Source organism: Thamnophis sirtalis, unplaced genomic scaffold (assembly GCF_051295495.1).
Source record: "Thamnophis sirtalis isolate CommonGarterSnake01/CBP01778 unplaced genomic scaffold, rThaSir2_p1.2 scaffold_14, whole genome shotgun sequence".
In the NCBI taxonomy this organism is placed as follows: Eukaryota; Metazoa; Chordata; class Lepidosauria; order Squamata; family Natricidae; genus Thamnophis; species Thamnophis sirtalis.
The window spans coordinates 32812425-32833212 of record NW_028261394.1 but is presented as its reverse complement, the minus strand read 5'-3'; the positions used below and the strand labels follow the sequence as shown (position 1 = coordinate 32833212).

Genomic DNA, 20788 nt, shown 5'->3' with positions numbered 1-20788 from the left:
TTGGGTTCTGGCCAGAGGTGGGATTCAGCAAGTTCTGACTGGTTCTGGTAGTGGAACTGGTAGCAGAAATTTTGAGTAGTTCAGAGAACCAGCAAATACCACCTCTGGCTGGCCCCGCCCCCATCTATTCTCTGCCTCCTGAGTCCCAGCTGATTGTGGGTGCGCTTCTTCTGGGGAAGCACAGGAAAATGGAGCTGGAAAGCAAGTTAGTGTGGTGGGGAGGGAATGGGGAGTTTACAGTATCCTTGCCCTGGAGTGGGGTGGAAATGGGGATTTTGCAGTATCCTTCCCCTGCCACACCCATGGTCTCATTAATTTTTGGAATGTGGCTCTTGACATGTTAAATAAAGCCCACAATGGCTCTTCAACTGCCCAATGGTGCATGTGTCTGATTCTAAAGGTTTGTCCATCTCTGATGATTAATCAATCGGGTCATACCAAGAGTGAAATCCAGCAGGTTCTGGAGAACCAGTAGCCGAAATTTTGAGTAGTTCAGAGAACCGGCAAATACCACCTCTGGCTTGCCCCAGAATGGGGTGGGAATGGAGATTTTGCAATATCCTTCCCCTGCCACGCCCACCAAGCCACAGAACCGGTAGGGAAAATTTTTGAATTTCACCACTGGGTCATACTATTGATCCAATCAGACCCATTTGGTCTACACAAACTCCATTCAAATGGCAATTTATTAAGTCAACCAGTAACACACCTCTTAACAGTTTTGCAGATACATGCAGTAATCATAGCTTCTTTGGCCAATACTTGGGTTTTTATCTTTCTCTTTCCCTAAAAAACAATGCTATGTTTGGATACTTCTGTTGCTTAGCCTTAAAAGCTTGGACAAGATGCTCATGTGTGTCAATCTTGTCTTCTGGCAATTGACTGGGCAAGTCCCTGCAAGGCATTTTGGTGACATTTTCAGAAGTGGTTTGTCATTGCCTTCCTTGTAGGACTGAGACAGTAAGAGCCGAGGTGGCGCAATGGTTAAATGCAGCACTGCAGGCTACTTCAGCTGACTGCAGTTCTGCAGTTCGGCTGTTCAAATCTCACCGGCTCAGAGTTGACTCAGCCTTCCATCCTTCCGAGGTGGGTAAAATGGGGACCTGGATTGTTGTTGGGGGCAATATGCTGACTCTGTAAACCGCTTAGAGAGGGCTGAAAGCCCTATGAAGCGGTATATAAGTCTAACTGCTATTGCTATTGCTATCACTGGTCCAAAACTATCCAGGTGACTTTGGTACCCAGGGCAGGACTAGGACTCACCAACCCAGTATTTTTAATCACTATCCCAAGTGACTCAATAACACATTCTACTTGATGTCTTTACTGATGATAATAGCAAGTTGCATTTTCCATCTTTTGCATTCATTAGCTTCAGCTCTTTATTCCCCTAAATTTAATGTCCCAAGTCTTTGTTAAATAGAGTGCTGCTTCCCTCTGCCCTTTATCTATTAGGTTGTGAGAAGCTTCTTAGTGAAAGAACAAAGAGAAATAGGAAAATAAACCCTGAGGCGTTTCTCAATAACTCCTAATATTGACAATGGACCAAGTCTTAATCCAGCAAAGTTCCAAGATTCTTAAATCTATAGAAGGGTGGGTGGGACATTTGTAACAACAGAGTATGTATCCTTGTAGATTTTTCATGTTGTGTTTTATAGACAAGCCTCATTACATGACTCAAAAGAAGCGTCGTTGCTTTACCTCACTCCATGCGGAAATCACCCATTGAAGACGCTCATTTTTAGGGCATCGTCCCAACACGCAGGTCTGTTGCGTTTCTGGCTTGGTTTGGCTGTTGCACAAACTCTCTGGCACGATTTTTAAGATAGATGTGCCTACAGTTCTGCAGGAAACCTCACGTTTCATTATGCCTCGTCCACAAGTTTTGGAACACTTTATGGGAGAAAGTCTGATGTTAGTGACCTTAAAACTGAGCCTGTTCTCCTGTCTTAGGACAATAAACCAAATAAATTTCATCCCATTCTGAGTTATATGCTACATATATAATCCCCCATCTTTCCTCCAAGAGAAAATCCAAACATATTACATTCCTAGAAATATTTCCAGTGCAGCTAGCTAGCTAGCTAGCTAGCTAGCTAGCTAGCTATTTATTTATTTATTTATTTATTTATTTATTTATTTATTTATTTATTTATTTATTTATTTATTTATTTATTTATTTATTTATTTATTTATTTATTTATTTTCCATCCTACTTTTCTGTTTCTTCAACAACTATAGTAGTTTAAAGCAAAGGCAAAGGTTCCCCTCTGACATATGTGTAAGTCATTCCTGACTCTAGGGGATGGTGCTCATCTCCATTTCAAAGCTGAACAGCCAGAGCTGTCCGAAGACATCTGACTGGTATGTCTCAATGCCAAAGGTGCATGGAGCACTGTTACCTTCCCGCCAAAGGTGGTCCCTATTTTTCTACTTGCATTTTTACATGCTTTCAGACTGCTAGGTTGGCAGAAGCTGGGATAAGTAACGGGCGCTCACTCTGTTATGCAGCACATGGGGCTTTTGAACTGAACTACAATGCCTTAAACCAGGATCCCTTAACTTCATTGTGGATCTTAAAGCTATGCTCAAATTATATATTGAGTTATCTATCAGGCCAGAACAAATTATATATTCTTATTCTTAGTCATCATTTTCTGGGCTTTTATGAAACAAGGCGAGTGTTCACCATTTCCACCCCACTCAATATACTCCAGCACTTAGACAGCTTTTGCGAGTATTTGTCAGGAATTAGCTACCAGTTAGATTCACCAACAGCCCTCTGATTCATCCACAAGCCCTCCGAAAGCTGCCTGCATTTTGCAAAAGAAAAGCCACTTCATCCTCGTCCCGCAAACTCTACTGTATCCCAAACACCAAACATTTTTTTTGCTAGCCACTTCTAGCTGTAACTCGGGCTAATGATAGATGAAGCGATGTGTTTCAGAAAAGTAAGATAATACTCTGCTGTCTTAAAGAATGTTCATTAAGAGAAAGAATTTGACAGGGGGTGCTTTCATAGCTGGGGCTCCCCCCACCTCTTTTTTTTTCCAGAAGAGGCTGAAAGATTTTTGTGCAACAGCATATTCGCTTAAATGAAATCTGGGATACGTCTGTCTTGGCAAGTGTACAAAACAGCAAGACTTTGTTTCACTCCAGTGAAAAGGCTGCTAGACATTTCATATCTTTCAGAAAAGGGGTGTGTGTGTGTGTACATATTGGAATTTGCCTGAGGCCCTATGCTCCCAACTCTGCTTTTAAGAGCAGGTCTTTACTATATTATGATATTAGGTTGCTTGAAATGATACATTATCTAAAGGGGAGGGAAAAGAAACATCCTTCATTTTGCTGTGTACTGCTGATCATAACTGAATGTTGAATGCCTACTTTGGAAAAAAGAATTTACATATGCTTAGTGAAGTAATAAATAATAGCTATCTCTACCTTATTTGTTTTTTTATTCCTTCTTAGTACTCCGCTATGGAAAGTTTAATTTTGCCCAGCTATGTGTCATTTTCCGCCTTTTCTGATCTAGGCTTCCCAAGAGCATGAAGCAAACTCCTTGTCCCGTTGGTTGAGCTCAGCATCTTAGCCAATGAGCCACTGTGTCCCGTAAATAAATGTAAATATATATAAATAGCCTGATTGTATGTTTATAATTAAAATTAACGTTTCTGTCCAAACCAAGCAAAAGAAGTGGTGCAGACGTCTATGGAGATTCTTGCAGGTCATGGTTGTCCCAAATATGTTTTTTTTCCAAGAGGCAACTGAACTTTCTGGTTCTTCTTTGAAGACGTTTCACTCATCTTCTTGAATTAAAATCCAGTTGCCCCTTGGAAAAGCACCTTTGGGACAAATTGAGGACATACATATAGAATGATGTTCATAATCAAAAATGGACAGTCCATTCTTCCTAGATTATATACTGATTGGCTCCCAATCTTCAGGCTCCCATCTCAATAGGAGATTGTGGAAAATATTTGTTTTAACAACATTACCTGTGACCAAGGCCCAGGATTCCATTCCGGTGGGCAGTCCTGGTTATTACATGCCTGTATTTGTGCTGGAGTGGTTACTGGGCAGAGAGCATGAGCCACAACCTCTTCCTTATGAAAAGCCTTTTTCTGGACACATTGGATATGACGGCTTTGCTGTCCCCCACCACAGGACTGGCTGCAAATGCTCCATTCACCTGCTGACCAACTGAAAGATATATAGACATATATGACATAACCCATTGTGATCCTTATCTCTCTCTATATATATAAATGGCTGTTTGTGTGTGTGTGTGTGTGTGTGTGTGTGTGTGTGTGTGTGTGTGTGTGTTTGTTCCAGCATAACTCTGGAATGCCTTGAGCAATTTCAACCAAGCACGATACACAGATAACCTACTCTCTGGAAAAAAAAAATTGTGGGGGTAAGACACCCCTAACACCCCTCAGGTTGTGTGTTCTGTTAAGATACAGCCTGTGGTGCCTTAAAATGGCTTCTACTGTGCTGCCGTAAAATGGCTTTTACTGTAAAGCACAGGGGAGTTGCCATGGTGATGGCTTCACAGTACTCCACAAGGGGGCTCCCTCTGGTAAGGGGGAAAATCCAACATTAGAAATTATGTTTGGTACGGACATTTTTCCCCTATAAATAAATACCTGGGCAACACTGGATTATCAGCTAGTTAGTAATATAAATCTTCCTCAATTGCAAGTCCCCCACCAGAGGCCTGAGGGTTCTGTGAAGAATCTGAGCTATTCCTAACACTGTGCTCTTCTGGATAGAGCGCTCTGAGGTTCTTGGGTCTGTTGGTGACCCTTTCCCAGCTTAGGTGTCACAGCCTCAGTTGCTCCTACCACCACTGGGAACACTTCATTTTCATCCTCCCCGGTTCTTCCTTCAGGGCCTGGTATTTCTCCAGATTCTCATATACCTTCTTCTGAAATAGCTGTCACTTGGCACTTCTAGCACCACTGCTGTTTTTTGCTCCTTGACTACCGCCACAATGTCTGGTTGAGATACATGCACACTGATTCTGAAGCAGAGGTTGAAGCTATAGATATCCTCTCCATATGGGCAATTTGTGGCTCTTGGTCTATTTTCTTGCAATTTTCTAAAGACCTGTGGGAGATGTGAAGGCAAAACTCTACAAATAATTCTTTGTCCTTTTCTTTCAGCTGATGGGGAGAATAACGAAGGTGCTAAGCACAGATTGCTTAAGACTCATTTAAAATTATTCCTGGGCTATGTTTTTAATTAACAAATTATCCAATCAAAGGGCCAAATAAAAGTACCTACATACAGTTTTGTCTAGTTTATATTCTATTTTATGTGCTCTATTCAAAAAGGAGGAAAAATCTATTGGGACAGAAAATGACAGGAAAAAATATATGCTATACCTTTAATTTAACAAGCCATTTTGGGGTGGGTGGAGGGGAATGTCCATTAAGCCCAAAATGTCTCTTCAATCTGAATGCATGTAATTAAAGCAGCGCATGACATTTGCATAATGACATGCTTGATGTTTTTATAGATTTGATGCCACTTGCATCAAATGAAATAATCTGATGAAAATTAGATAAAACCTCAATTATGTCATTACACAGATAAGATAATTGGTGCAAATGATGAAAACATCAATTAGCTCATTACAGGAATGATGTAAATAACATTGTTTGGATAGACTTCAGAAACAAAGGACTTCATTATTTTGTGGGGGTAAATTTTAAATGCAAATTTGGCCTGTTGCATTCAAAGTCCATTAAAAGGAGGTCATTGAATGGAGGTTTTACTTGAAATGCATTTTCCCCCCACTTTAAATGCGACCATTGTGATCTTCAACTTTACTGCTTTAGAATTTTGCTCTCAGGAAAACATTTACTTGAATCATATTAGATATACAAAGTAAAAAATTACCTATTTTAAAGATATGCAAACTGTTTCAAATTCAAACTACTTCTAATTGTAAATGGTTTGTACTTTTATATATAATTGTTGTAAAACACTCAATTGGTTGAGAATAGGGTGGAGAACAAAGCAAATTAGGAGAACAAATAATAAAGAATAAAGCAATTACATAAAATGGGCTGTATAGATCCCATTCAAATTCATATTTGTATTGTTTTACTTCATCCGGTTTGCATGAATTTTGATTCTTGCTAGAGATTCCATCTAGGGCTGCTAAGGTAAATAATTCAGACAGTGACATTGATTGTTGCACATTAATCTAAGGATTCTGATATGAATATTTTATGTCTGAATGCTGAAAATGTTACTTTTTTTTTGAATGCCAAGGCAAAACAAGGAAGTTAAGGCAATGAAAATTGAATCATTACATTATTAACGCTGCTTATGCAGGCCAAGCCTGCATTCTTTGGAATTAAGGGACACTACTAAAAACCCTCTTGCCTTGGCAAAACTCTTCCCAGACTTCATTTGATAGGTTCACTCTCGAAGGACTTCTTCAGTCCTAATACAAGCCATGACCTACAACCTTTCTCCTATCTACAGATATATTATATCCTTGGAGATTCTTTCTGTGTCAACTCAGAAAGCTCAAACTGCCCAAAGAGCTCTACAGAGGAATTATTGAGTCTGGTTTGGCTTTGCAATCCAACAAGACAGACACAGACTTCAGAGGATAATTAGAATTGCAGGAAAAAAAACAATTGCTACCAATCTACTTGTATTTGTATTTGCCTTCCATTGCGGACCTGTACATTGCACAAATCAAAAAGAGGGCTGTGAAAATATTTACAGACCCCTCACATCCTGGATATAAATTGTTTCAACTTCTACCCTCAAAATGACGCTATAGAGCACTGCACACCAGAACAACGAAGCACAAAGACAGTTTTTCCTGAATGCCATCACTCTGCTTAACAACTAATTTCCACAACACTGTGAAACTATTTACTAAGACTGTATTGCTATTATTATTCTCTTCCTTTGTAATATCTATCTCTTCCCACTTATGATTATAACCATGTTGCTTGTATCTTTCCATTTACATTACTCAATTTGTTTACTAGTACAGTTTGATAGCTTATTATTAACCTTGACTATCACTAAGTGTTATATGTTTTTATTCTTAATGAATGTATTTTATTCTCCTTATGTACACTGAGAGCATATATACCAAAGACAAATTTCTTGTGTGTCCAATCACACTTGGCCAATAAAGAATTCTATTTTATTGAAACTGGGAAGGGCGCCGGCCTCCATGATGTGTTAACTACATGGAAGAAAATCAAATCATGACATGTACATGGCAGAGATGCAGAACATATAGTTGATGGATTTCAAAGGATGTAAAATAATTTAGTTCTAACTAAAGCCTTCTGTTGACTTGCTTCCCTTTCGGTGGCCAACTGAGCTGGACAAGCCAGCCTTGTCACCAAAACATCACAGTTATAAAATGGTATCTTCTAATGATACACGTAAGATCCATACACAAGCTGCAAAGTACAGCTTGTATTTGGCACCATAGCCAAGGGATGCCACGATAGCTACTTGTGTGGTTCTTTCGCCAATTAAAATAAATGCTACGTTTTAGAAGCTTCCAGCCACAATTAAAAGGCAAAACACAAACATCTATAGGGAAGGCTGAAGGAAACTTAATGGAAGGCTTTTCTCTCGGAGAGAAAGCAGAGCCCAGAGTACAGGAATAAGCCTTTGGCAGAAGATTAGTCACACCCAAACAGAATCCTTGGCTAGGAAGATTATCTCAAATTAGTTGTCAGACAATGGCATGGCTCAGAGCAAGGCAATAAAATTGCTAAAACCATCACATGATATGTTACCCTAATTAAACCTTATCTCTGCCTTTTTGTGATTCTCTTATGGTTTCCCCTGCATCACCTGCAGTGTGTGTTTGTGGGTGTGGGTGTGTACGCATGCCTATGTGTCAACTCCAGACTCCTTATTACAGAGGAGCAGAAAGTAAGAATACCAATGAGCCCTGGGTTGGTGTCCCAGATACGGAAGTCATCAGGCTAACTTGTTTTAACATTAATGTTAAGCATTAACAATAATATCCACCACCCTTTGCACCTACTCTTACTTTCTTCTGATTGTTTTTGGAGGACACCCCCGCTCTGGAAAGACACTCAAAGGTCCAATATGAGTCAGAAAATGTGGATCAGGATGACAGGAAGCAGCATTGGGACCAGGAATTTGTGTGCAGTGTAGAAATGTCATCGGTGGAGATGCCCAAGTGACAATCATTGAAGGTGCACCACAGGAGCAAAACAATGACCATGTAAAGGGCGGTTCCACCACAAAACCGCGTTCGACTAAAGCGCGCTCGACGAAACCGCGTAGCTGACGTCATCACAGCACGACGAAAAAAGCACGCTGCGAACGATAAAGCTAAAATTAACCCCTAACCTAAACCTAACCCCCCTAAACCTAACCCTAAACCTAACCCTTAACCTAACCCTAAACATAACCCTTAACCTAACGCTAAACCTAACGCTAACCATTAACCTAATCCTAAACCTAACCCTTAACCTAACCCTAAACCTAACCCTAAACTTAACCCTTACCTTAACGTGAATCGGCTTGCTTTCAAAGCGCTATTTAAAGCGCCCTTTTTTCTCCGCGGTCGCTGTTGTCGCCCTGCTGATGACGTCAGCGACGCGGTTTAATCGGGCACGCTTTAGTGGAGCGCGGTTTTGTCGTGCCACGGTAAAGGGCAAATCTTCACATAATGCTTCACTCTGTTTAGTTCTTGAGCTAAAGCATTCCTTCATAGCAAAACTGTACAGTGACGCCAAATTTACAAATAGTAAAACAGAGCAGCTCCCCTGTTTCTCTTTGCTGGGTATCTTGAAGCATGGATCTTTCTGGTGGTTTCTCCAATATCACCTCAACTATAGAATGGGGATCCTAAAACTTTTTAAACAGGGGGCCAATTCACGGTCCCTCAGACTGTTGTGGGGGGCTGGACTGGCTGGGTGAGCGTGACTAGGTGTGTGTGTGGCTGGGTGGACATGGCAAATTTAGCAATCCAAACAATACACACAAATTAAACTTTAATTTGTTACGCTTCTGGGGGTGGAAAGCAGGTTAGTGAAGGGATGTGGCTGCCTTGGAGTATGTGTATGCGTGTGTGCATGTGCGTGAGAGGACTTCTGCATATGTGTGTGTGTGTGTGTGTGTGTGTCTCCCTCCATCTCTCTCTCTCTCTGGAGGCTGGGGAGACCAAAAACAGGCCCGTTTTTGGCCTCCTGAGGCCTCCAGTACCACTCTGCCACCTAAAAACAAACCCGCTTTTGGCCTCCCAGGGCCTCTCCGCATCCTGTTTTTGGCCTCCTCTGCCTCCAGAAGGTGGGTGGGGGCTGGCAGGTAGGTGGAGTGATATGGGTGGGGCAGGCCAGGTAATGGCTTTGGCGAGCCATATCCAGCTTGCAGGCCGTAGTTTGAGGACCCCTGCTATAGAAGAACCTCTTTAAGAATTCAGAGCTTTCTCAGTCTGGTCTGCAATTGTCCAAATTCACTGAAATCGATGTGCACAAGACGCTCATTATCTGGAGATGTAATCCTCAAAAAGATTTGTTCTCTCGATACAGTGGTTAACCGTATCAAGTTTCAACTGTGAATAAGACATGGCTTGATTTCTGCTGATTAGAACCTGTTTATTGCACAAGCTGAACATCTTATCAATCTCTTGCTCTTATCTAGACCAAAGATCCCCTTTCCAAATTACTATGGATTTAGGGATACTGAATTTCAAGAGAAGCACTTTAGCTCTACTCAGTTTGCCTCTTGTTTCTTCCTCTGGCAGCAATTCTCTTAAAGCATTTTAAAGAAGAGGTTTTCTGCCAATGTTGTTCCTGTGTCCCTCTTTTGGATTGTACTTCCCCAAATTGGTAACCTCTCAAGGAGGAAGGGAGGGAGGAAGGAAAGAAAGAAAGAAAGAAGGGGAAAGAAGGAAAATGAAGGTATATTGAGCAATTAGATCTCAGAGCAGATAACAATAGCCCTGTTTGCTTAGACATCATCATGAAATCACTTGTGATGCTTTCACCCAACTCATAAAATTAAAAGCGTAAGTTCCCTCCTCAGCTAAAAAAGATTTTCTGCCCTGTCTTTAAAGTATACTAAGTTATAGCCCTTTACAAAACACAGAATGCAGAGTAATGGAGTTGGAAAGGACCTTGGAGGTCTTCTAATCCAATTCCCTACTCTATCCCATTCCAAACAAATGGCTGCCCAATCTCTTCTTGAAAGCCTCCATGGATGGAGCGCCTACAACTTCTGAAGGCAAACTACTCCATTGGTTCATTGTTCTCACTGTCAAGAAGTTTCTCTTTAGTTCTAGATGGGATCTCTCCTTGATCAATTTGCATCTGTTACTTCTTGTCCTGCCCTTAGAGAATAAGTCAACCTCCTCTTCTTTGTGACAGTATCTCAGATATTGGAAGACTGCTATCATGTCACCCGTAATCATTCTCTTCATTAGACTGGAGAAACCCAGTTATTGCAACCCTTCATCAAAGTTTTACCCTTCAGATAAATTATCATCTTTGTTGTTTTTCTCTTCACTCTTTCTAGAATCTCAACATCTTACTTGTGTTGTGTTGTATTGTATTGTACATTGTATTGTACCTTCAGCATCTTCAATGCAGAGATATTGAGAATCTAGGAAAGGAAGGTACACCTACTGAGATTCAGCTGTTACAATCTGAATCAGAAATCAAACTTTTTTGCTCCACTGCTCGTCTGTGCAAGGGGCACAAGTGAAATTTTCAGAGTTACTCCATAATCAACTTTAACCTCTATCCAATTTTGGGGATTGTCAGCTAAAGTAAAAGTCTATACTTACTAGGCAGGGCAAGGATTTGCATTGCACATCATTGTTTCTGTTAAAGGTTTTGTCCTTGGGCCACAAAATGAAGAATTTACACGGGTTTGATGATCCTGTAAACACACAGCTTTGGCTATCAAATGCCCTGCAAGGAATTTTGTAAAAAAAAAAAAAAAAAAAGACAATTTAAAGGAAATACAGAAGATTCTAATAATTCTTGCAAAAATATAAAGAGTGTTGATATTTGAGTGTTAACGTGTTGATACCATTGGTCTAGTTCTTCATGTCTATTTTCCCCCACTCTCATTATTTAGATAGTGGTAGATAACATTGTCCTAATGCAGGAGTCGGCAACCTTAAACACTCAAACAGCCACAAAGGTCCTAACTGGAAGCCCCCTGCTCAATTCTGGAGCCAACAGGAAGTCCAGTTGCCCCACCATAGAGTCTCCTCCTAGCATGGCGTCCTTTTTCCTCTGCCTGTCCTAACCAAAAGCTGTATCAATTGTGGAGCCGACTAGCGACAAAGAGGCACAGCAAAGAGATGAAAGAGCCACATGCAGCTCCTGAGCCGTGGGTTGCCAACCTCTATCCTAATGAATCCCATTCTCAAGCTTGCAAAACTCTTGCTGAGTCTTTATTTTTGCTCTTCTAATGTCAAAATGTTATACCAACATAGGTCCCATGGTGCAAAGCCAAGCCAGAGTGGTAATCTTATTAACTTGTCTTCTGGTAAATGTTGTAATTGGCCATATCCATCATGGATCAATTTTATGAAGAGGCAAGCCCCCACATGATAACCATTTTTCTGAGAAGCACAACCTGACCTCACAATTGTATCCAATATCTAGCCATAAAAATGTTTCTCCCTATCACGTAGGAGGAAGAGTTGACGCATGCCTGCCTTTTCATTAAAATAATCTTTTAATAAAAGAAAGAAAGCAATAGAAAAGTTACATGGGGAACCAAGAGTGACAGAGCCAAAGATACAAAATGCCAATCTCCAAGTTAAAGACAATACTAGCAATCCCAGAAAGTTTTTTTTTAATGTGGTCTTTGGCTGTAAACCCAATGCCAACAGCTACGGGCTTTCTCACAGGGAACTGTTTTTAATATTACTAACAATGGACATTCTTGAAACTCCTGATTTTATGAGCTAACAGGAGGGGAGTTAACTGACAAAGGAAATCAGCTTTGTCAGAAGGAATTCAAAAACAGAAGACCAAGAGGCAGGAAGGGAAAAAAAGAAGCAGTCTGCAAATTCCAGGAACTAGAAATATAATTCCTCTGCTTTGATTTATTAGATGATAGATAGATAGATAGATAGATAGATAGATAGATAGATAGGTAGGTAGGTAGGTAGGTAGGTAGGTAGGTAGGTAGGTAGGTAGGTAGGTAGGTAGGTAGGTAGATAGATAGATAGATAGATAGATAGATAGATAGATAGATAGATAGATAGATAGATAGATAGATAGATAGATAGATAGATAGATAGATAGATAGATAGATAGATAGATAGATACAGAGAGACACAGACAGACAGACAGGAGTACAGAAAAAATGTGAATGCAAATAAAAAACATAAAAACAGATCAAACCAACAAAAGCTAAATCGATCTGGGAAAAAAGTACACAGAAGTTGTAAGCCACCCAAGGTTACCTTGAGGTAAGATGAATAATTTATTTATTTATTTTATAAATAAAATAATAAATAAATTAGTACCAATAAGGGAGAATATTTATACCTCAGGGTTGACATGAGGGGTCCTTGGTGCTGTCTTAACTTGCTTGTTTTCTTACAGATGTTTCATTACCCAAAGTAGGCAACATCTTCAGTGCTAGTGGAAAGTTCAGAGAGCACCATGGACCCCTCAAATTAAAAAGTACATATAAGTACAAGAAGATTTTCATTCACATAAGTCTTGCTATATCTCTGTTTGTAAATCAGAAAGTAAACCAGCAAAATATATTGCCTAATATTTCCTTTGGACTAATAAAGACACTATTCAAAGGTTGAGAGGCAATAAAAATTAATCAAACTTTGGTATACAGTATACCGAATATAAAACAGGAACGTTTGAAGTTTTTTGGGGGAAACTCTTTTTGGCAGGGCAAATCCAAAATTCTTCTTTCTATGTGAGAAGAATTTTAGATTTGCCCTGCCAAAAAGAGTTTTCATTAAACTTATTATTATTTTAAATTTGTTCAATTTAATTGCCCCCTCTCTCACTCTGGGACTATTGTAGGCGGCTTACAACAGTAAAAATGGGGAAATGAAAAGAAATAAACATAACAGTAGGAAAACAATGAAAGAAACAATGAAAACACAGCAAGATGAGATTAAAATATGGATGGGGGAATGCTGAAGGGACGAGAGGGTTTTGTTATCAATCTAGTGTAGTGACTGCATCTCAAACCAAAAACTGACAACAATCAGCCTTTATAGAATAATAGAGTTGGAAGGGAGCTTGGAGGTCTTCTAGTCCAACCCCCTGCTTAGGGAGGAAACCCTACACTACTTCAGACAAATGGTTATCCAATCTCTTCTTTAAAACTTCCAGTGTTGGAGCATTCACAACTTCTGGAGGCAAGTTGTTCCACTGATTAATTGATCTAATTGTCAGGAAATTTATGCTTAGTTCTAGGTTGCTTATCTCCTTGATTAGTTTCCACCCATTGCTTCTTGCCTATCCTCAGGTGCTTTGGAGAATAGTTTGACTCCCTTTTCTTTGTGGCAACCCTGAGATATTGGAACACTGCTATCATGTCACTCCTAGTCTTTCTTTTCATTAAACTAGACATACCCAGTTCCTGCAACTGTTCTTCATATGTTTTAGCCTCTAGTCCCCTAATCATTTTGTTGCTATATAAAATATCCTCTGAGAAATCCAATAGAATCAAATAAATAAATAAATAAATAAGTACACATTGTTTTAAGATAATAATATAAACATGTAATGTTGGTTTTATGATAGTAATAATAAATGCAGTTAGAGATCCTTAAAACCCGAGGGTGTTTCTACTCCAAATTTCTTGGATAGCCTTCATGTGTATTTTAGCCTAGTTGTTTAAATTGTCAATAAAATGTAAGCTTGGTCTCTAAAAAATACTTTCTCTAACACATTCAAACCTGTAGGGGTTTCTGAAGCAGCCAAAACATCTGCTCCTTACAAAAAAAAGTAACAAATGCTTAATATACTTCCATTCAGATCTTTTTGGCAAATCATATTCTCTGGGAAAAAAGTAAGAGATTTTCTGCCTCAATCTTAACAGATTAACAGATTAACAGAGTTGGATGGAACCTTATAGGTCATCTAGTCCAACCCACTGCTCAAGCAGGAGACCCTACACCATTTCTGACAAATGGCAGTCCAATCTCTTCTTGAAAGTCTCATGTGATAAAGTCCCCACAACTTCTGAGGGCAAGCTGTTCCATTGGTTGATTGTGCTCACTGTCAGAAAGTTCCTCCTTATTTCTAGGTTGAATCTCTCCTTGGTCAGTTTCCATCCATTATTCCTTGTCTGGCCTTCAGGTGCTTTGGAAAATAGCTTGACCCTTTCCTCTCTGTAGCAGCCCCTCAAATATTGGAACACTGTTATCCTGTCTCCCCTGGTCCTTCTATTCCCTAGACTAGCCATGCCCAGTTCCTGTAACCGTTCTTCATCTGTTTAGCCTCCAGTCCCCTCATCATTCTGGTTGTTCTTCTCTGCACTTTTTCTAGAGTCTCCACCTCTTTTTTATAGTGTGGTAACCAAATCTGGATACAGTACTCTAGGTGTGGTCTTACTAGGGCTTTATAGAGTGGCATTAGTACCTCACTTAATCTTAATTGTATCCCTCTGTTAATGCAATTTAGGATTGCATTGTGCTTTTTTGGCTGCTGCTACACACTGCTTTTTCAATCTATGAAAATTCTGAAGGTATCTTAACGAAAGACTTGCTAGAGAATTTTGTCCCTTGATCCATACTCAACGTCCTCTCATTCAGTGACCGTTATGATGGTGTTGAACAAGCGGGACTTAGAAACAGTTCTCATTTTTGCAGCCATTGCAGTGTCCCCCATGGTTATGTGATCATGGTCTGAGTACTCAGTGTACAGTTCACAATTAGGATGGTTGCACCATCTCACAGTTGCAGAGTTACAATTTGCGACCTTCACTGCTGGCTTCCAACAAGCTAAGTCAAAGAGGAAACCTGTAGGAGGTTGGAAATGGTGATGTGACATTGCCCACAACAAGAGAGGAAACTGAAATGGTTTTCCACAGGAAGAAAAATATCAAAGTAATCCATTATTAGAAAGCATAGGATTTAACTGGAAAGAAATGAATTGAGGGCCAATGATTGAGTAAGTTAAAATTAATACACAGTGGATTTCAGTGTTAGATTCTGTGGTTTGGACAGTCCTAAATAAATAGAAAACAGGAAGAAATATTTTTGGCAAATTTGACATACTCACCCCCACCACAGGTCGCTGAGCAATCTGACTGCATCATCACCCATGAGTAGCTATGCCTTTTTGTGAATATCTTGTTCTCATTATTCACCTTAGGTAAGGTATACCTCCACAAAATGCCAGGATTTTTCCCTTGTAACAGCACCTAATCATCATAAGAGGAGGGAAAAATGATGGAGCACCCATAACTTCAGAAGACAGTTTATTCCACTGATTAGTTGTTCCCACTGATGGAACATTTCTTCTAAATTCTGGTTGGATCTCTCTTTAATGAGCTTTCACCCATTGTCTCTTCTCCCGCAGTTGGGTTCCTACTGCAGGAACTTTCATCCTAGAAATTTGGTACAAATGAAAAAGGAAACACAGCCTATTGCCAGGTTTTGGGCACTCAATCCCTGCTCATAAAGGCAGTATAACCTGTTTATTTTGTGGACTACCCACATCTATTTTTTTCATAATGACAATGTAATTAGACAAGTGTCAATTATGAACATATTAGATAACTAATAGGAGGCAGGGGTCTACCCATTTTCAGCTGTGGCTTTTCCTGGAGAGAGGCTCTGGCATCTGTAAAACTGCCTTGATTGCCTTCTGATTAGATTATAGCAGTCAACTACGGCATTTTCCTGTCAATGAAAATTGTGATCCCAGTCTTGATGTGTTACTATAATTTCATTAAGTATATGGACTGTTATGCGTCCCTGTTTTGGAGTGAGATCCCTTTTTATTCATCTCAGAAGAACTGGAGAAAACAAGTTAAGATTTTGGTGATAATAAGTTTGAAATTTATGCATTAAGAGTATTTAATGATATACATTGATGCAACAGGTTTTTTTTAAAAAGAAAGCCACATAAAACATCAACATCAAAGGTTCTGCAAAATACATTTCTGATCATTTATAACACAAATACAAACAATGGAAGAGTTTGTAAACACAAACACTTTAAATTAGGGACAAATTTCTCTTTCTCATCTTTCACATATGTTAATTCATAATTCTTGTTTCCATTATTCATTCCATTAATGAATTGACCAAAAAAAATCCATTAAATCTTAGATAAAGGTTCACATGTAAGTATAATTTATTTGCATTGTATTTATCTTTTTAATTGCTTTATAAAACCATAGGATTTAGCTACTTCCTCAAGAAAAATAAAAGCTATAATATCAGTATTTTAATATTCAAGCCTCCCCATTTGATTAATCTGTGCAAGGTTAAAGTGTGAATTCCAATTATGTCTTTGTTTTGAAAATGGATTTAATGGACAGAAACGTGGTATACTGCCAATATCAACTGGGCTAAATCTATGGAGGGATGTAGAATGTAAAAGAGAACTATTAAGGAAACTTTTCATGGGAGAAAAAATATAAATCAAGATTAATTAACATTTTTAAAGTCAAGACATGTGGAGATCACATGTGGGGAAAATGATCTAAAACAAAGTCAATTATTACTCCCCAAAAGTGGGGGTGTTCATGTCCAGAGACACTGAACATATAACATCTGAGTAATTTGCTATTGACTACTTGTACAGCAAATTGCGTGGTTTGGGATGGGAAAAGGGAAAAAGGAAAATTGGAAGAATGGTATGTTTTCCAGTTCTATTAGCCAGTTTCTATTTCAGTCCATGAATTCTGGGAGAACTCCAACAGAGATATTCATGACCTAGTCCAGCAGGATACTGCATATCCATTCAGAAAAACTAATAGCTTGGCTTTCTGATTTATTGCAAGACTCAGAATTGAGAAATCAGGAAGATGTAATGTAACATACAAGGTTTTTTAAAAAAATTATTATCATTTAAAAAAGGAATGCTTCTCATCCACATCCACCTTCACAAGGGGATAGCCTGTATGGTAATGCAGATTACAAAACATTCAAAATTGATTGATTATTAATTACACTTCAAGATTGTGAAATATACATAGATGATGTAAAGATAGACATCGATGTTGATTAAATATAAATATAAATATGAAGAGGAAATTTGGTGCAGTGGTTAAGATACAATGTTAGAAACTTGGAGACAATGAGATCTAGTCCCATTTCAGGTACAAAGTCAACTGGGAAACTCTAAGCCAGTCACTTTCTCTCAGTCCTAGGAAGGAGACAATGGCAAACCACTTCTGAAATCTTGCCAACAAAATTGCAGGGACTTGTTCAAGCAGTTACCAGGAGTCCATATTGTTATCAGAAAAACATTGAGAGATGTAGATATTGCTATAGCTAATTAGCATAGCATAGCATAGCATAGCATAGCATAGCATAGCATAGCATAGCATAGCATAGCATAGCATAGCATGAATAGAATAGAATTCTATATTGGCCAAGAGTAATTGGACACACAAGGAATTTGTCTTTGGTGCATATGCTCTCAGTGTATATAAAAAGACAAGATACATTCATCAAAATCATAAGTTACAACACTTAATGATAGTCATAGGGTATGAATAAGCAATCCGGAAACAATCAATATCAATATAAATTGTAAGGATATAAGTAACAAAGTTATAGTCATGCAGTCATAAGGGGGGGGGGAGATGGATGATAAAAACGATGAGAAGATTAATAGTAATAGTAATGCAGCCTTAGTGAATAATTTGACAATAATTTAGCAGAGTGTTGGCGTTCTGGAAAGAAACTGTTCTTGTGTCTAGTTGTCTTGGTGTGCAGTGCTCTATAGCGTCGTTTTGAGGGTAGGAGTTGAAACAATTTATGTCCAGGATGCGAGGGGTCTGTAAATATTTTCACGGCCCTTTTTTTGACTCGTGCAGTGTACAGGTCCTCAATAGAAGGCAGGTTGGTAACAATTGTTTTTTTCTGCAATTCTAATTATTCTCTGAAGTCTGTGCCTGTCTTGTTGGGTTGCAGAGCCAAACCAGACAGTTATAGTGCAGATGACAGCACCTCTAAATTGATTCAATAACATAGTGCTTAATTTTTTATCAGAAGCATCCTGGATATCTCAGCACTTTTAATATAATCCATTTTTAAAGTGAAGGCTGGGGGTTCTGATTCTGTCATGGATTTACTCCTATTACTCAAATAGTAGCATACCTAAGGGCAGTAATCCTGGAGGACCACTTCAGTATCAAAGTTTGAATTGGACTAGAAGACCTCCAATTCTGTTAGTCTATTATTCTATTATTTAATGTCTTGGTATGACTGCTGGGAGCAACAGGAATTGTACAGGGCTAGGTGAAAACTTTATGTGGATGACGATCAACTAGATTTCTCTTTTCATCTTCATCCAGAGTGTCCGTTTCCCTGATTGGCACTGTCTGATCATAGATTGCAATCTCAATGAAATCTAACCAATTAAAATTTAATCCAGACATCTAAGTATTTGGTGAAGGGAGTTCAGGATCTGAGATCCTGTACTGTTCCTGAACACTCAGAATAGGAGTGATGGCCAGGAACATTTATGAACATCTGTATTCCCAACTACACCCTGTCTCTAAAGGCTAACTCTTTTCCTTCCATTGTTTACTCCCTGTTTAGATTTGTAGGAAACTCCACATTGAGGTACCTTTAATTTGCAGTGGGTTCAAAATGTGTCAAGAAAACCTCTGTCGGGGGTCTCCTGGTAGGAGTAGCTAACATTTAATTTGGCTAACAAATGCATCAGGAAATCTATAGTATTTTCTTTGGGTTCTGATGTATTTGCTGATTCTATTGTGTAAGGGCTTTCCTTCAAGTTCAGAGTGCGGGAATATAATTTAGCAAAATCAAGTCACAGCAGTTTAAAAAAAATAGAAAATTAACTTGAAGATTGCCACAGAAACACATTACCAGGCCCTTCTAAAACCCCTCCCCCCCTTTTTTAGTCTTCAAGGTTCTGCAAGAAGACGTAGGAAAGGCCAGTTGCAACTATGAAAAGTTTGCATGGCTATGAAACAAATACCCTGGCTTTATCCTAAATGACCAGGAAACTGCAAAACACATCATATTCATGTTCCTTTATTAAGACAAAACTACCATCTAGCTTGAGGGACGCGGTGGCTCAGTGAACTGAGCTTGTCGATCAGAAAGATCAGCAGTTCAGCGGTTCATATCCCTAGCGCTGCGTAACGGAGTGAGCTCCCGTTACTTGTCCCAGCTTCTGCAAACCTAGCAGTTCAAAAGGACGTAAAAATGCAAGTAGAAAAATAGGAAACACCTTTGGTGGGAAGGTAATAGCGTTACGCGTGCGTTCGGCATTTAGTCATGCTGGCCACATGATCACGTAAATGTCTCCGTACAGCACTGGCTCTTCGGGTTTGAAACAGAGATGAGCACCGCCCCCTAGAGTCTGGACCGAGTAGCACATATGTGCAAGGGGAACCTTTACCTTTACATCAAGCTGCCTTCTATACAGGAGCAAGTTCCTACAGAATGCCTCAAACTAACGCTGGGCATACATCTTGCATGTTGCCATCCGCGGTGACACAAGTACATTTGCTTTTAAAATATTTACTGAAGGAGAAGTGAATTTCAGTGAAATTTTCGGGGTTGGAACATAGTGTTCTTGTATTTATGTACTGACCAAGCGCCCAAAGGCGAGAAAGGAAAATAGCCTGCTTTTCATTATGCAAGCATCTCTCCAGGGTTCTGAATCGTCTCCATGGCTTCCCAGGAATCCATTAAACCCCAAAAGAGATGCCATCCACAGAAATCTATTTTTTTTTTCAGATTCCGAATTGTGGGTGATCTGAGATATTTCAGAGGGAAGACACGTCCCAGAAAAAAAAACAAAATTTCAAAAGCAACCCTTCACGGCAAAGCAGCTTCCAGAGAGAGAGAGAGAAAAAAAAGGGCCAAGAGAAATGCAAAAGAGAATTATTCCAAATTAGTAGAAGAAAGTTTTAGAAACAGAAGCCTCTTTCTCAGGAGGAAAAGAAGAAAAATAAGAAGAAAAAAGCTTCTGTTGATTTTCAAGGTCGATTTCATCACAGCATTAGATAAAACAGCTCCGGCTACAAAGTGTGAAGTGTTCAAGTTGCAAAACAATCCCTTTTCTGGTAATACAATATCCAAGGTTAGCAAATACCGCTGTGTGACGAAATACGACAATTTTGGAAAGGCTTCCAAACAGTTCCATCTACTTACCTGGAGAGATTCCAGGTAGAAGCATCCCAGCCAACTGGCATTAGTTCTTAAAATTACAGCTGCCAAACAACCTCCTTAAACATTTCCAGGTTTTCTCCATAACTGTTTAAGGTCTACCTTTAATACGCCAGCCACCTGACTTCAGGCACAATGCTCAACAGCTCTGACCACAGGGCTTTATAAGTTCAAAACCACAGGCTTAGCAGAATAAGAATTTGCCAAACATGTTCCTAAGAATACATCTTTTGCTCAGGGCTTCCGGAAGCTTAGACAACGGGCAAACTAAAATCTCTTACCAATAGAATATTTGTAGCTCAGAGCTGAACTGTGGGGTCCTTGATGATCTCTAAGCACTCCAAAATCTCTTAATTAAATACTTTTTTTCCCTTTTCCTGCCAATTTTGATTCGATTTAATACTTCAGGCCATAAATATCCTTGACCAA

General features: G+C 39.3%; 1 protein-coding gene across 1 annotated transcript in view; it reads right to left on the bottom strand.

The window, feature by feature from the left end:
* ADAMTS18 (ADAM metallopeptidase with thrombospondin type 1 motif 18) overlaps positions 1-20788 on the bottom strand; it is a 102535-nt gene that overhangs the window by 8807 nt on the left and 72940 nt on the right. The window contains exons 17-20 of the mRNA XM_087728725.1: positions 15258-15399; positions 10820-10946; positions 3999-4203; positions 1702-1893 (exon numbers count right to left, since the gene is read on the bottom strand). Coding sequence (XP_087584851.1) covers positions 1702-1893; positions 3999-4203; positions 10820-10946; positions 15258-15399 — 666 coding nt within the window. The remainder of the gene's footprint in view (positions 1-1701; positions 1894-3998; positions 4204-10819; positions 10947-15257; positions 15400-20788) is intronic.